The sequence below is a fragment of the Polypterus senegalus genome, chromosome 12 (genome assembly GCF_016835505.1).
Source record: "Polypterus senegalus isolate Bchr_013 chromosome 12, ASM1683550v1, whole genome shotgun sequence".
Lineage (NCBI taxonomy): Eukaryota > Metazoa > Chordata > Cladistia > Polypteriformes > Polypteridae > Polypterus > Polypterus senegalus.
The window spans coordinates 56462235-56479951 of NC_053165.1; the positions used below are offsets into that span (position 1 = coordinate 56462235).

Sequence of the window (17717 nt, forward strand, 5' to 3'; positions counted from 1 at the left end):
TATCATTTAGAAAATGCTTTGTGTGTTTCTTATTCCCCGCCATATACTCATTTTGCCCAAAAGAGCCCATGTATGCCTATACAGTGACATCTCAATTTTAATGAAAACGCGCACAAGTTGAACCTGTGTCCACCACACAAATATGTATTGCTTGTGGTGAGTGGAGTGTTTTTCATTGACTTTTTCCCCATATTCTATATTTATGAAAAATTTTTTTAACAAATGTACCTGTGTGGTCAATTTTCTAATTAATGTGTAGTACTCTATGACCTTCGAGAAATAAGCACGAGCCAATGGACTGCCTGCCTTTCAGCTAAAACAAAGCACATTGGTAATTGATATATTTCATATTTAGCATAATTTTCTATAAATATTTTTTCTTGCATTTGCTGTTCTGGCACAGCTTTTCATCTCACCTACCATGGTTATTTAAACACAGCCTAAATTAGTGTTTGCAACCAAGCAAGCTTTTATTTTTACACCAAAGTGCCAACTATGTCATCCTGAATGAAGTCAGGCTTCTAATCAGGGGCAGTATCACACCACCTCTGATACAACTACAAAATGTGAGTTTTTGTACTGTTAACAGATTTTTTATATATTGTTAATACTTGTTTGGTTTGTACTTCTCTCCTTTTTGATTTGTCTTTTTTTTTGCTTTTACACCTGAAAGAAAGCTAATTAAAATTTTCACACTTCTGCCCGCCTGCTGCACATGTGTGGATTTATTCTTTAAAATAATTAAGCACTGAAAAGGCAAACATTTCCTTAGCTAATTTTGAATAGCTCCCCTAGTTTCCAAGATTGTGTTTTGTTTTTGAATTGCTTTGCATTAGCCTGTACCAACAGGAGAACTGGCTGTTTTTCATGTTTGGGTCGGGGACTAACTAGAAAAGTTTTTACTGCGCACTCTTGTCATTTCTAACCTGTATGGTTTCTGAATAAGACATTTTCTTTTTCTTTTTGCATCTGTTACTAATTCTGCTGCTTGGCTGTCTCTAGAGGAGTGGTTCAACCAAGGTGAGTCGCTCCTGCTTGACTAATTTGCTTGATGGGTCAACTTAACATCACAACATTTTTGCATTTATTAATAGACTATGTACTGTATTTCTGTTTTGTTAATCATAATGATGATCATCAAGTACAGCAGGTCTCTGATTATTTTTGATCAGTCACAGAATTGAAGTAGTCATTAGGCAGCAGTCACTATTCTTAGTACATTTAACCTATTAAACTCACTGATCAAGGTGCCAGAGAGTACAGTTGTGTTACTTGTTGCTTAGTATGATTATCACCATACTAAATAACTAAAATAAAGGCAGCTGTGTTAAAATCCAACAGAAGTAACCCTCATGATAAAGCAAGGCATTGGATTGAGCAAACCAACTCAGTAAAAGTCACCTAGTAGAAGGTTAGTCAATGGAGTAAAGTAATTCCACTGGGTTTGCTGAATCATTTCATGTGAAAGCTGGATCGGTTTAATGCTGATCTTACATACAGTACAACTCTCTCAAGCTGGTTCTTGTTAAATAATTAAGTGGTTAACTTCAAGCTTTAGGGCCAGCACTAAACCTGACCTGGAAGCAGCTCTTTGTCTTATCAATACTCTTGCACACATGCCTACCAATTTTATTTTTTCTTTTCTTTTGCTCAGGCAGGAAAAATGGAGAGATTGACAAGAACTATGACACTCTGGATTTGCCAAAACGTACTGAGCCCACCAAAGGTAACCTTTTTTTAAAGAGAATATCTTACTTTCAGAATTAGGACCACATGATTTTACATTATGCTAACTGCAGTTGACTTTTTGATGTGTTTGACAACAAATGAGTGTTCTAAAGCAGTTTGCATCGGCTGTGCAAATGCAGGCACATCTTCAAGATTGTTCACTCCTGTTTCTTCATATGTATAGTTAGTTGACCTTTTGTTTCCATAGGAACAGTTTCCATGGCTGACAGACTGCAGCTTATAAGCTAAAAATAATAAGCACATATAAGTCTTCTGCCCATGTGAGGAATTCTCAAGATGTCATTGCAAAAACAGTGTCTGTGTACTGCTGAAAGCAAATAGCTGCTTGAGCTGTTAACAGTGAATAAGTGATACTTCAGAAGACTGCTGATGCTCTTAAGTTCTCTGTCCACCTTGAAGTAAATCAGCTTCATGAAAGAGATTTGATTACAGCATACAGAAACAATGACTGAAGCTGAAAATCAGAAGGGGGTGTCTTTGGACCGTTGGTTATCCCTGCATTGAATCTCAATAGTTTTACCCTGCTTTTTATGTCTTTAACTGTGTACCACCATGTGGCAGGAAATTATAATTGAAAAAGATTGTTAATTACAATTCAAATTATTAATTAATCCAGTGACCTTTTTAACATTAATAGCATGTTTCATACACATTAAACACCTGAATGAAGGACAAGTTTTCCAATGTGAATTGCAATAGATCAGAAATTCTGCTCTTTGGCCCAAAATCTGTTTTAATCAGTGTCTCTGTCGTTCTCCTGAATATTCATATTACAGTGTCTTTAAATCCATTACAGCTATATCCTTAAATTTATTCATGACCGACCATCTCTTTTGATATTACTGTAATGTTAACTCTGTCCTGGACTCATATCCCAACCTGAGCACTATTTGGATGGATCTTGTTTAGTTTTTAGTGTGACCACATGAATTTTCTTCAGGTACTCTGGATTTTTTTCTGTATGTTGCAGTCAAGTTAGTCATGTTGCACAAGTGTTCGCTGATAAGGAATGCCACCCAGTCCAACAGCAGGTCTTGCAGTGTACCTGAGGCTACATGAGCTTCACCAGCATCCAATACAATAAGCAGGCTCAGGAAAATAAATATACCTGTAATTTTAATGAATGGTAATTTTATTTTTTCAGTGTCTTATTTAACTAAAATAAAATATGTTAATTATCAGTTGTTTTGATATTTTTTGAGCAGCATGGTACTGTAGTAGTTAGCATAACTGTCTCATCTATTGAGTTCAAACTCTAGCCTGATGATTTTCTGCAAATAATTTTCATGTCTACCCTTTTATTCCTGTCGGTTTTCTTGTTGGTTTTTCTCTGATGTGTAGGTTGATTGATATTGGCACTATATTCTTCTAGATCTTTGCTGATGTTTTAGTATATTACCACTGCATTGCTCAAGTGGGTTTGTCTTTGCATATACTGTATGCTACAGTATGTGTCTTGTTAAATTAAATAACATAAAATATAAAAATTAGAAACTGGCTTTATATAATTGAAGTGTAAGTGTGTCCTACTGTAGATGGATGGATGGATTGATGGAATTTAACACTACTCTTTAGTGATGTTTCATTCAATTGGCTGCTGAGAAAAATTGGCCAGTTTTTCTCTCCAACTGACTGTTTTGGTGATCTGTAAATTAGCTGATCTCAAAAAATGTTTTTTTTTTTTCAGAATCTGTTTTTCTAAAGCTTTATAGTAATTTAGTTATTGTGCTCCTTTACACAAAGTATTATGGTATTTGAATCACATTTATCATTTTGCTGCCAAACATACTGTAAACAGAGAGCAACAGGGCAGGCTTTAGGAGAGAGTGAAGGCAGAAATATTCACATTGACATTAAGGAAAGTGGAGTAATAAACTGATTAAAGGGAATCTGAGGAGTCATGCTATGCATGGAGAGGAATGGCAAAGAAAATAGAGGTACATCTTCAGCAGAACGTAAAAGAGAATGAGTTCAAACCATTTCAGTTTGTTAAAAAATGAACAGTGTAATTATAAAAAAAAAACGCTTTGATACTTGATTATGCTGGAGCCTAGTGAAAAAGGATAAAGAAAATGTCAAAATCTGCCAGTTCTAGTAACATGAAATTGGTGATTGATGTAAGTCCTAAAAAACTGATTGGACCATCCCTGCTTACTCTTAATGCTTTTAAAGCAACTTTTAGGATCTTTTTGTAAAAGTGACTGAAGTTTATTGTTTTAAGATACATTTTATTTTTGAGGTGTAATCATCTTCCAGAAAGAGAGGATCTGATGCTGAAAGACAAAAGCATAAACATTATCTTTTATTTCCATGCTAGTAAACAGGGAACAGCATCCTTCATGGCATGGTGAGTATTATGCTGCATCTCTTGATATTTGATACTGTGGACATAATATACGGTATTGGTGAAATATTTACACACACTCAATAATTGATATATAAGTCAGTTTTAAATTATTGTATAATTTCTGAAAAAATAAAGTCATCAGAATTTTACATACATGGTCAAATATATACCTATAACACACCTAGTGTTTGGTTAAATGCCCTTTAGCATGTTTTACCTTGACCAGACACTTCTGGTACCCATCAGCATGCTCCTGTCAAAATTCTGATTGTATATTTGACCCCTTGTCTTGGCTAAATCCAACCAATTTTGTTGGTTTCCTGGCATGGATCTGCTTTTTAAGCAAAGGCCACATATTTTCTATTGGACTGATGTCAGGACTTTGGGGAGGATGTTCCAAATTGGTAATGTTTAAGCCTTATGATAGCCTAATTTAGTAATTCCAAAGTCATCTTTGATGTGCATTTAGGGGCATTATTCTGCTAGAACATTCAGTTATGTCCAGGTTTCAACCCTCTAGCAGTTGTTGTAAGATTATGTTTAAGAAATCTGAGATAATCCTCCTTCTTCATTATTCAGTCCACTTTGTGGAATGCACCAGTACCCCTGGCAGCAAAACAGCTCCAAGAGCATGATTCTACAACCACTATGCTTAAGAGTTGGAACAGTGATCTTAGGGTTGGAGTGCCTCCAGTTTTCTCCTCCAAACATACCACTAGTCATTGTAGCTAAACAACTCAGTCTCGGTCAGTCCTCAACTGACCATAAATCTTTCTTGCAGTAGGCTATTTCTTTGTCTAGCCACAAACTTTAGTCAAGCTTGAAGGTGTCGATTTTGGAGCAGGGGCTTGTGGCATGGATGATAGCCTCTTAGCCCATGGTGATGTAAAAACTTGTTTGACTGCAGACAGTGACAATGGTTTTCCAGCAGCTTCCAGTTCATGGCAGGCCTGTATTTTGGTGGTTCTTGGATTGCATTTGGTCATGCAGACAAATTTCCTCTTGGCTGAGGAGAACAGTTTTGGTCTTCTTCCTGACCTTGTCAGAATGACTACAGCTTCAAATAACTTGCACTTATGCCGTTTTTTTGAGCTGATGATCTTGGAATGTAAGTTGTTTACAAATGGCTCCAATAGACATTTGTGTCTTGTGTAAATCTATGTTTCTTTTTTTCATATATGCACTGAGCACCTTGGACATTCCCATTGTATTGTGTGTTGATTATTCCAATGAGCACTGTCAAATGAGCCCTTTTACCCCAACACAGGTAAGCATTCAGCTGTAGTCAGTCATGATCACTAATAGGCAGTTAAGAGGAACCAAATTCAAACACATTTTAAAAGTTTTTGCACCAGCTGCCCTGGCATACATGTCTGTTAAATGAATGGATACAAACATTCAACTACTAATCTGTTTTGCTATGTTCTTACAAATACTCAATAATCTATGCTATGAAACTATATTTAGTATTGTCACTGTGTCTAAGACTAGGCTTGCCCCATCTTTATGTCACATACTGCACTTTACATTTTGTCTGGCCAGGAATGTGGAATAGTCTAGACCATTCTGTAATCAAATTGTCTTTTGTGCTGTTAGGCTTAGTGTGGCATAGGCTGTTGCTGACATGGCCTGCAAAGTAAAGACAGCTAGCCTAAGCAGTCAGATGAGTGAATGTGATAGAAATGGTTACAGCGGTCAGCTTTTCACGGCTTCTTTGCATTAAAAGATGAGTCAGGCTTTATGAAACTTCTGATTCTTTTGTCACTTGAATCCAAGCTTTAGCACATCATATAATGTATTCGCCTGCCAGTGAATTTTTTTCCTACCTTTTAAAGAATCTGTAAAGAGCTGTGGAATGAGAGTTTCTCACCAACCCAATAACCTTGGCATATCCATTATTAGCCAGATGTTTCTTTAGATATGCTGCCTTTTATCACTATAATAAGGTCCTGTCTCTTTTGTATCACTCTGCACTCTAACTTCATTGCATTGACTGAGATATATTGCAACGCAGCCAGAGTAGCCAAAGCCTATAAAGCATTTGGACTGCCTTGCTAATTAGTTGCCTGTGCTCTCATGTAAAAAGATTACCAGTCATTTGAGAAACGTTTCATGCATTACTAGCAAAATGAGACATTTTTTTCAGCTTGCCCTTTTAAATATATGTAATTTGGTTGTGTATTCTGCCTATTTTATCCAAGCTGTGAAATTGCTGCAGTAGTGCTAATAAATTTATGTAAATAGGTCATTGGTATTGATATCAGTTGAAGACTGACAACATGATGTAAATTCTTAATGTTGGTTAGGCTTAATTGCACAGCAGAGCTTGGAAGGTGAGACAGCACACTAAGCACGGAAATCCCAGCAGGTGTCAGGATAGTTTTCAGGCAGTGAGCTGATTTTTGCTGGGCGGCAGGCTATGATTACTTGATGAGCCAGGGTTAGGGTTGTGTTGTGCAATGAAAGACACGTGTTTACACTAGAGTACTGTTTAAACAGTCAGGGAGAGAATACCTGGCAGAGGCAGCGATTGCTTCATTACTGTGAGAGATATGGAAGTACATCCTGTATAGTGCACCATATGTAGGTTATTTATTTACATATATTCTGAAGTTAAGGTCACAGTTTTTCTTGCTAGTTTGGTTTGCAAGCATTGACAAGCAACTGGCGTTTTAAATGAAACTGTTTTAAATATGTGCCTTTGGGAATATCAGGAACAGATTTGTTTGTGAGTCAAGTGTCGAGATGCAGAGTAACAGACAAGCCTGTAAAACAGAAATGGACATACATGGGAGTTGAAAATGAGGCCCACACTACAGTGTCTGCCATTCTAGTCCTTCATTTTGTAAATATTATTTTATTATTTTTAGCAAGGTGATAATTCTGTCTTAGAGCAGCTTGTAAACAGGAGCCTAACCAGTTAGTGACAATGTCTTACTACGGCAGTGATTTTATTTTGTTTCTTTTCCCTGTTCTGAGTGCTTATTGCCCAGTGTTTGGTCTGAGTAAGACTGGTGGTGAGAGAAAGCACAGGACTCATTATTGTGTTCAAGGCCAGTAAAGCAGAATTGACAGACCCAAGAGAGCACACTTAAATACTGACACTGCTAAAAGAGCCCTGAAACCTCACTGGTCAACACCCTCAACCAGTGCTACTATTCTAACAAATGCAAAGCTTCCAGATGACCCAGGATCACACCAGAACTGTGTACTCTGTGTAAACTGTGAAGCTATGGGACCTCTTGTAGTTGGGACCTCTTGTCTTGTTATCGACTCGGTTGCCTTACTGCCTTCATTACCCCTCCCCATCTCTGCCTCTCTGTGCCTACATTGGAAGGCTACACAGTTTTAGCTTTCACACCAAACTGACGAAAATGTCATGGGTTATTTGAATTGCCAAAATCTCTGCGTTAAATACTTTCTTAATTTTTTGCAAATGCTTGGAGGAAAAATTGGTTCAGCAGCAACAACTGCACATACCTAGTGGGTTTCATTTTCCATCTCAGACTGTCACTGTAGAGAAAAGTGCATGCATTTAATTTAGTGAAGACTTAAAAAATGACCGTTAGCCTGCATTTTAGTTAACATATTACTAGCTTTAAGATTTGTGCCTTGTGATAATGTGCCTGCTGCTTTTGAAGAGCTTATGGATACTTCCCTATGGAGCTGGAGGCATTCAAATCAAGATCTGTCGAGCTTAACTGCCATCTTCTACAGTTAATACTGATATATAGAAGGATTCCTCATTTAGAATTTGTTATTGATTTAACTATAAATTGGCCTTGTATGGAGGCTTGAGCCGTGTAAAGAACTTTAGTCCCAACTAGGGGAAGTTCTTGCCTTGTGCTCAATGATGCTGAGACTGGATCTGACTCTATACAACTCTGTGTTGAAAACAGCATGGATACTCAAAATATGCATGGATGGCTTAATTTGGAAGTGGTCCTATGTTTAGCATCATTGTCTCATAGCTCTGTTTGATTTGGTCTCTGTGTGGCTTTTATATGCTCTTAACTTTTAGGTGACATTTTTCCTATGAAAATATAAATGCGCCACCAAATGCTAAAGGTACACATGTATAATTTAATAGTGCGTCAGAATTATTTGTCAGGTGTGTGAGCATGTTCTGTCATGGAGTGGAATCTTCTCTATGGATGAATCCCCTTTTCTTCCTAGTACTTCCAGAAAACAGAGACCTGAATTGGTCAATTTATGTATGGATAATGGATAGCTGTTCTTATGCAAGTGTGTCCTGCTCTCAATTTGCAGTTATTTATCATTCAGTGCAGTTCAATTTTGGTATAGATTTTAGATCTATCAGTTTTTATTTTGTTTTGTTTTTTTTTTTTTTTGTATTTTTTATAGATCGTAGATCCTTTTGCAAGTAGCTGTAGATATATGTAAATGTAGTATAACTAAAAGAAAACACAAAAACGGGTTTAGAAAATATAAAAATGGATGGATAGACCCACATAGCTTGTAAACATGCTATGCTATCTACATGGTAGATTGTAGTCTTAAGTGTTGTTGAGGCGTTTGATACAAAGTTAATGTACAAATCAAATGTACAACCAAGGAATTTTAAACACAAAAGTGTGTGGTTTGACAGGCCCTAATATTCTATGTTAAAGAGTCAAGCTTCTTAAATTTTGCTTGAATTTTTCTGTCTTGTTGGCATTTATCTGAAAAAGTTTGTTTTCAACAAAATACTGATGTACATGGGGTTGTCTTTCACTTTTGTGCATGTGCAACTACCTAGAGTTCCAATTACCATCTCTCTGAGTTTAGCTTTGGCTAACTAGAATGAATGCAAGTACACGTCATGTGAAGTGAATCCATGGTTTTTTGTGTAGATAAATTGCACATGTCTTATTTTATCGCCTGATCAGAAACATGTCCAGATGGACTTGTGGATTCAGGCAGAAAGGCTTTTCAAACTAGCAGGGCTTTTATTTGCAGAGTAGTTTTTCATCTGCACATGAGATGTTAGTGTCACTTAGGCCACCCACCTGAACTTTCATTTTCATGTATAGTATACTTAATAATTTAGAAGATTCTTAGCATTGTTTGGATTTCATGTTTGCCCTCGTCTGACAATAGTGTTTTTTTTTTTGTTTTTTTTTATATGTGACTTATAGATATTCAGATGAAAGCTTCTATTTACTTAATGGACAAATGTTTTTTACTGATGATTGATCTGTAGGATTTCTGGGATTAAGGCCATCTTGTAACCTTCAGGTGTCATACAATGGAGTCTACAGAGCACTGAGTTTTTTTTTTTTTGAAAGCTGCAAGAAGGACAAAAGTGGTGTCATCTAGGGATGTAAGAATGTTAAATGAATGTCAGGATTCATTAACATTAATTCTCTTCATTTTATCTTTACAGACATTACAGCAACAATGACAGTGATCGCGCCATAGAGCTAAGTGCTCTTACCTGTCATCCGTATCCTAAATGATTTCCCCGGCTAGGAATAGTAGTTATAACGTGGTGGGATAATTTAAGTACAGTCCTAGTCCCACAGCCCTTTTAGATGCCCTTTGTGCAATTACATGCAATAAAAACAATTCTGACAGTTGTTTGCAGTTGTCCTTTAGATCGTCATCTGAACCTATTTCGTTGAGAGAGAGTTTATGCACTGTAAAATGTTTTATGTTTTATTAAGCATAACTGTCACTGGTAAAGCATACCTTCATAGTAGTGGTAGTTATATGTTTTGTGGACCATTTCTATATTTATGTACTGGTTATTTAACCAAACCACCCATACACAAGGAGAATATGAATACTCGACAAACGACTATGCTTGGGCCAAGATATGTACAAGCTTTTGAGCATTAGAATTAACTCCTCTATCACCATGCTAGTTTATTTTCAATGGTTAGTTCAGTCTAATTTGCGGTAAACCTTGCACATGTTAAAAGAGAACAGTTAATCCAGAAATAAAAAATGATTAAAATAATAAAAAATTGCAAGGTGGTACAGAAACTGACAAATAGAACATTATCCATAAATTCCACTACAGTCATCTAAAATGATTTGGTAATGCACTGCATGCCTCTATCATGTCCTGATGTCTGCTTGTGCTTTTTTTTTGTATTTGTACCTTGTTTGATGTGTCTTGTTGAACCAGATCAACATCACAAGTATGACAAGAGGAGAATACAGGGCCTAAGACTCAAGTTGCTGAGTGTAAAGTATAAGTTCAGACTGAGCAGTTCATGCAGCTGGCTGTGATGACTTTGGGTGCCACTGTCGCCTGTGAGTAAATGCAAAGTCAGGTCTGTGAAGGCTCTGCCTCTGTTCCTATTTTTATTCTGGATATGATCTAAAATTTCATGACACTGCATCAAATGTGTGAAATGCACAGCAGCCTATCTGTACACACACAATCTATGGACTCCAAACAGTCAACACGTGTTCTAAAACATGGAAAGTGTTAGGATCCTCACAAAATATTTATAAGATTCAGTTGACTGTTGTCTGTCAGTTTTACGTCTATAAAGACAGATTTTAAATCTTTTCTGAACTAATTTAGGTTCTTTCATTGTTGTAAGTAGTAATGCTCCCATCACTGCTGCTAATCTAAATCAACTGATTTTTCACTCCAAATGACTCAATTGGTGATCTATGGAAGAATATTCCAAACTGTATTAAATAAATAAATGAATACATACTTTAATAAATAAAAGTACAGTAAATTGTGACAATAAATAAGTAATGAGCATAAAATGTGATTATAAATAAATAAATGTCACACTTTTTTTGCTTGATTCTTTATTTGTTTGTTCAGTTATTTATTTTAGTGACAATACACACAATATGAAATAAGCCCTGAAATGAAAACTGTCAAGTGGAGAGGGTGGGTTTTACCCAGTACTGTTGTTTAATTAATAAACTGGCATTTCATGTTTATTAATTGTCACATTCTTAGTACTTATGTTTATTAGCCTATTTATTTATTTTATTTGAATTATTCCTCCATAGTGATTGGTAACATTGGCCAATCTCAAAGTACATTTTTAACATCTGCTTTTCTAAGCTTTACAATAATTTAGGTGCTGTGTATTATGGTACTTGAAAAAACATGTGTGTACTTTTGCTGCAGCCAGGCAGTCTTAAGAACAGAGAGAAGACTGGAATATTGGCTGTTACATTAAAAAGTGGAGTAATTAAACTTTGAAAAAAGAAATCTGAGGAGTTGTCCTGTCCATGGAGAAGAATGGCCAATGTCGTTGCTGTTCAAATGAACTTGGAGTGAAAGAAAAGCAAGGCATCTCTTTGGCAGAAATGTGTCATTTTGTTCTTTAATTGAAATGGCCACTCCTTTTCTGAGTATGGACAGTGAGCATGCTTGTATTTAGTACAGCAGTCACATTTAAAATTAGAAAGAGAACAGATAAAGAAGAATGTGTCTTTGCTGCTTAGCAAACAGTAGGCTTGTTAGCTTACAAGCCATGTTGGTTAACTTTACATGTAAATTTGTTAAACAAGTTAGTCTTGCATCTGCTTTATAAAACATCTTATTTGTTTCACTTGTATTTTATTTTCCTTAAAGCTGTATTTATAATGGATAAACATTTTGTGTTTTATTAGTTAAAAATGTATTTTATTTATTTTAGTATTTTTATAGTCACTGAAGAATAGGCCTACAGCATTTCATTATGTTATTTAAAAATACCAGGTTAAACATGCTCTGTAATTAAATTGTAAAATACAAAGGTTAACCATGTCTGGTTATGCTTACTATAAAAAAATGTAAAAAGAATAAAGGAAAAAAAATAGAATCTGTTATTATTGGCTGATTTTAGTAACACGAAATCTTTTTCAAAATAAAATACCCGATCAGACCATTTATCACTGATGGCCACTTCTTTAAAATGAGTGTAAAGTATTCCAGTCTTTTTTTCATCACTATGGAATATAAGCCTTCCCAGAATCATTTTGGCATGTGACCAGATACTCAGTGTGAAATATGTAGATAGGATTATTTAGATAATAATGGAGTAACAAAGTGGTTAGTGCTGCTTCTTCATGACTCCAGGTACCTGAGGTCACTATTTGGATCCATGTACCCTTCTAATTTGGGTTATCTGTAGATATTCTGGGTTCCTTACACTTTCCAGTAATTTGTCTGATGGGCTAATCCATTTCTCTAAATATGTCTGAAATTATTATGTAAAAATAAACAATGTCAGCATTAAAAGGTGTGCTCAGGTTTTACTTTCCGTAGACTTGAGTGTCTGTTGACCATAACTCTGTTGTTGCTTTGATTAACTGTACACCTCATGACAATTAATAAGAAAAATGGTAAATTATGAATGCCAGTAATTTCTTGATAGGACCCTGCAAGATGTCATTCTAATTGTATTTGAAGGGGAATTGTCTTTCACATCAGCTGATATACATATTATCCTTATTGATTAGGCCTCTCTGAAAGTTTTTGGGTTTTTTTGATACATGTATACAGGAAACTACTGAGCAAAATTAAATTTACAACAAGCTTATTAAGGTTAGTAGTCCATTTCAAATTTGAGAAGTTGAATGTACATGCAATCATTTAATTAGTGCCTTGGCCATGAAGTCCCAACTACCACCTTATCCTTTTCTCCTCTCAGCTTGTTTGTTTTGCATCATAACAGGCAATTCATTTCTTCAGAAAAAATTTTATTAGCCTGGTAGGTGATGTGCCTCTGTTGTCATCACTCCTACAGTTCTGTCATCAATCACTTTTTCACCTTCTGAGTCATTCGTGTTCAATAACATAAGGTGCCTGCTGCTTAATGAAGAGCTTGATTATAAGTTGAAGCTCAATTTCTGTAAAATGCTTTGATTATATTCTGTAGTTCCTCCCCACATTCTCTTTCTTTAATAGCCAGAGCTATCTCATTTCTTTGTATTTTTTTAAGTTGGTGAAGTACAGAAATGTACCACCTTCTATCACATCCTCTTTTTCCTCCCTGTGAACCTGATCCACTCCACTTCTGTCTTTGTGCACTTTTTCACCTAATCATCATCTGCGTTTTCCTGTGACCTGAGTTTACAACAAGGTCACGGTCAATCTTGCATGATATTAAAGGAAACTAAAGGAGGTTGGTGTCATGAAAAGCATCTGGACTTAAACATTTCTGCTCCAATACGCTGTTGTTGATGAGGTACCAAAGTCTCACTGCACATCACCATGTAAGCAATGTCTTGGTATGTTTCATTTTTTTGCGGGGATTATAATTCTCTGTGATTGCAGCATCATAGAAATGTCAGGTTTGGAATTAATTCAAATCATATGTTCATTTATTTTCTAAGGTTGTGTATTTCAGTAGCAGGGCATTTGTAGGGTAAAGCCTGTCCTAGGCACCACCTGACACATTGCAGTAAACTAACTTTGGATTGGTCACCAGGACATGCATGCAAACAATCCTGCACTCACTTATGCGGAGTTAATTTAGAGATGATAATTAAACTAAGTAACATGTATTCAGAATGTGGAAGGAAGCTGGACAACCAGGAGAGGCCCCACACTGAGACAAAGGACTCTTTGCCAGCTTCACCCAAGCAGTATCTTTGCCTTTGACTATGAACTCAGAACTCTGGAGTTGTAATGTGGCAGTAACTGTGCAGCCTATTCAATCCAATTAATCAGTTGAAACATTTAAGGTTAACAACTTAAAAATGCATATCTTTAGTGTTTATTGATGAAATTTGTGTTGGAGTCTGTTGCTGTATAGTTCAGTCATTAATTTGGTAGCATTATGCATTTTAAAACAGAAGTGAGTTAATTTTCTGTTTGCTTCCATAAACTCAGTTTTCATATTTACAGTTTATCCTTCATGTTTAGGAGAGTAATAAGAACACAATGGATACCATCACAACCTTTTCTTATTTCAAAAATAAATGTAGCTTTTGAGATTTGAAATAAAGAGAAAATGAAAAAACCTTCTTTTACCACACCAGTTAATACCCTGTTGTCTTTAGGGGGTCTTTAGTCTTAGTGTGTATAATGTTTCTTACTGGAAAGTCCGGAGAAAGTGAAATATCTAATATTTAAGGACAAGGGTGATATGGAGACATGCCAAGAAAATTAATTCTTGGTGTTGTTGATGTAACCAAAAAAAGTGTTTATTTTCTCATTAATGAGCTTTGGAAGCAGCTTGCAGTATAATAAAATGAAAACATTAGATTTTGCTGGATATGTCTTCACCAATGGCAAACCCAACATCAGACCTTTGTTGAATTCTGCCACACTCATTGACATTTGCTTGTTGTGTAGCCCATATGTATGTTTTTTTTATATTGTGTTTCATTTATTAATTATAAATTACATTGAATTTAAAAGTACCCTCTACTTGATGGAATGACAGAATCCTATACTACTAGCCCACAAACAACATATTATTTAAATTCTTGGATCTGACTCTCACTGGGATTTTGTAAGAGAAATAAAAAATGGTTGAAAGTGCCTGCCCATTATTACTAGGACATCCTGCCTTCATTTGTATCAGCACATTTCAATTAGAAATTGAGATCATATATAACTTTTAATTTTATATTTTGTTTCTAGATTACAGTTTACATATATAAGAAGTTGATACTTTTTTTAATCAGGTATTTATTTACCTGTGACTCTTAATAATTAACTCTTTTGGGAATTTACATAATACTTAATTGCAGGGGTGTATTTCTGGACTCTGCCGTTTGTCTGTATGCTGATTGGTGTAATTGAAATGCTTCATAGTCAATATATGTAAATGAATGTAGCTCTTTAAAAGAAGTTTTCTATTAAATTTCTTCAGTCTATCATGTTGCTTTGATCAAAACATGTGTAAATAAACGACGGCCATTCTGGAGTTTTTTTTTTTTTTCCTTAACAGAGCCATAAAGTCAATGGCAATTTTTGTCCTGTACTTGGCATGGTGACAGCTTAAGGGTTGGTGGGCAGGCAGAACAATTTAAAAAGCAAACGTTTCCTGCAGTGCAAAGAGTATCCTATCTTATATAGATAAGTAAGACACACAGCTTGTTTGGAAACATCTGTCCTGTGACTCTTACTGTATGTCCTTGGCTAACACATTATTGTGAATTTTTTTTAAACAAACAAAAAATGTATAAACTTATGGCTGACACTGAGATCCATTTGGTGTTGAGTAAGTTTCCAGCACTTTGCCTTTCATAAGAGCTACACTGTGCTTTTCACTTTTTACTTCTGACAGTACTTATTTTACTTCTTTTACTTCTATTACTACTTGTAATAATAATGTAAATAGTAATCAGTGTTTTCAGTAACATCAAATACATACAATGAGTTGGATACACCCCTCCTCTGAGACAGAACTGAATCTGATAAAATTTGGGATTCTTTCTGTCTTAATTAGGATATGACATTCCTTCTGATGCAGCTATTGTGAATGTACATTTTCCTTTGTTTCAACCTTATGTTTTGTTCTTTTTTATGGAATTGTCACAGTCATAACTAATGGCAAATGGCATGTCGTAATTTCTTCTTGGTGCCATAACAGTTATTTTTGAGAGAATATCTTAGGTCACAACTTCTTCAGATGCACTGACATGTACATTTTCTCTTTATTTGACTAAAAGTGTTTTTTATTTTTATAATATTCTGACACCTGCATAAATGATTTAGGATCACAGTCTGTCCCAGCAACAGTGGATACAAGGCAGGAAATAACCTGCTAGTCCATTGCAAACTTCATATATTTATATCTTTTGCTATTTACTATTTGTTGAGGCAGTTTCAAGGCTTACTAGGCTCAGGCAGGATAACTTCTCTTTCAATAAGGAATATCCAGAAATCATGAAACCAGCTGATGTATAAATCTGAAGGAGCAAAAGTAGAGATACAGAAATGGCCATCAGCACGAGGCTCAGTAAATTCTGTTGAGTGTGGTGAATGAACCTTTTTATAGATTACCACATTATTGAGAGCTGGATAACAGTATGGAAACCCTGAAGAATATTTTCTGCTTCAAAGATTAATAGAGTACAACAGAAAGGAGGAAATGCCCCAAGTGAAAAATGGCAGCAAGTGTTTTCTTCTTAGATAAGCCTACAGCGTACTGCCTCTGTTCTGGATATTTCAATATCAAGCTTTCAAGTTATCCATTCTGCTTTGCACAATAAAGCAAAGCACTTACAGCTTATTGTTACAATTCTGCCATCTAGGGTTCAGACTTGGGATTACAAATTTGCTTCAACCCAAGGAACCACAGCCAAATACAATTAATATACTCCATCTAGCCTTTAGAGCATACAGGTGTACACACAGTACAAGGAAGCATGTGAAATTGTTTTTGTATTCACATTTGAAACATTTTCAAAAGTTCAACATTTTTGACATGGTTTGTTGAAAACATTTGAATTCTGCTGTATATTTGTATTGTTTTTTTAACAGAATACCTATAAAAACATGCTGATAATCTTCATTAGACTTAGTTTCTTCATTCTAACATTATACATCTGGTATATACTGCATACATTCTCAAACTTGCTTGAAACAATTGTGGGGAACCGAACTAGATGGAGCAATTGTAAAAATTTTAAAGAACTGCAAGTATTCTTAAAACATATAATGGTAAATTCCTTAACCTAGTGTCATACATTGGTGTTAGGGAATTACTATATATTTATTATTACCCAGGATAAGAGGTATTTACTGTACAATACTACTGAATTTGAAATAGCAACTTTTAGACATGTTATGGGACCTATAAATGCTTAGGAGAGCCTGAAAATGCCTTCTGTGAGATGTGTTTCAAAAGCAGGTGATTTTGGTTAGTTGTTATCTGAATCAAACAAGTCCTACCGGAGCTGCATTATCCTGGATTACTGTTTGGATTGGAGCACAAAGCAAAGTGAACTTGTAACATAGAATAATTACACAGCTTTGCCTACTGTGATTGACACTTTGGCATTATCTTTGGTTAACAGCCATCAATGTAAAAGCATGGTCATAAGCACAAAAGTAAAGTCTATATATTTTGATGATCTTAGGGTTAACATTCACATAATGTAGCCTTGTCAGTATTTTCAGAGGCGAAGCACTTTCTTGTTAAGCAGTCAATTTTTAAATCGAAACATGTCTGCACCTCTTAAGAGGAATCATCCCCTCACAGATGGAGAGCTGCTGAGTTGCTGAGAGTGGCACACTGTTTGATTGCTTTTCAGACCCCACAATTTCAGTGTGAGTGATTGGTCTTGACAGCGAGAGCTAGCAGGGAAATGCCTTCAAGACGAACAGGATTTGAAACTTCATCCACCACCCAATTTTTGCTGGAGTGGCAGAGGCAGGGAGATGTTTAAGTTTGTGTTTATGTGTGCGAGTCTTGCTTTTTATTCAATCTCTAACATTCATATAATCCTCAAAATTACACTTGCTCTTCTGCAAGGCTTTGGCCAATAAGTGAAGTGTATTTTTCTTGCAACTGTGGGAAAAAAGGTGAAGACAATTTGTTTGATGTGTTTTGTATATGGCAGCACAGTAATTTAGTAAGGAATATTATTGCCTTCTAGTGTTAGGATTTTGTGTTGGATTCCAGGCTTTGGTGTGGTTTGTGTCCAGTTTGAATCTAATATTTTTCCTGTGCTCCCATTCTGTGAACTTGTATTC

General features: G+C 35.6%; 1 protein-coding gene across 20 annotated transcripts in view; it reads left to right on the forward strand.

The window, feature by feature from the left end:
* arvcfb (ARVCF delta catenin family member b) overlaps positions 1–17717 on the forward strand; it is a 292166-nt gene that overhangs the window by 237631 nt on the left and 36818 nt on the right. For 15 of the 20 annotated variants that reach the window (XM_039771488.1, XM_039771494.1, XM_039771491.1 and 12 more), the window contains 3 exons: positions 1003–1020; positions 1655–1726; positions 4067–4096. In XM_039771488.1, coding sequence (XP_039627422.1) covers positions 1003–1020; positions 1655–1726; positions 4067–4096 — 120 coding nt within the window. The remainder of the gene's footprint in view (positions 1–1002; positions 1021–1654; positions 1727–4066; positions 4097–17717) is intronic. The other 5 variants (XM_039771495.1, XM_039771509.1, XM_039771496.1 and 2 more) reach the window with 3 other exon arrangements.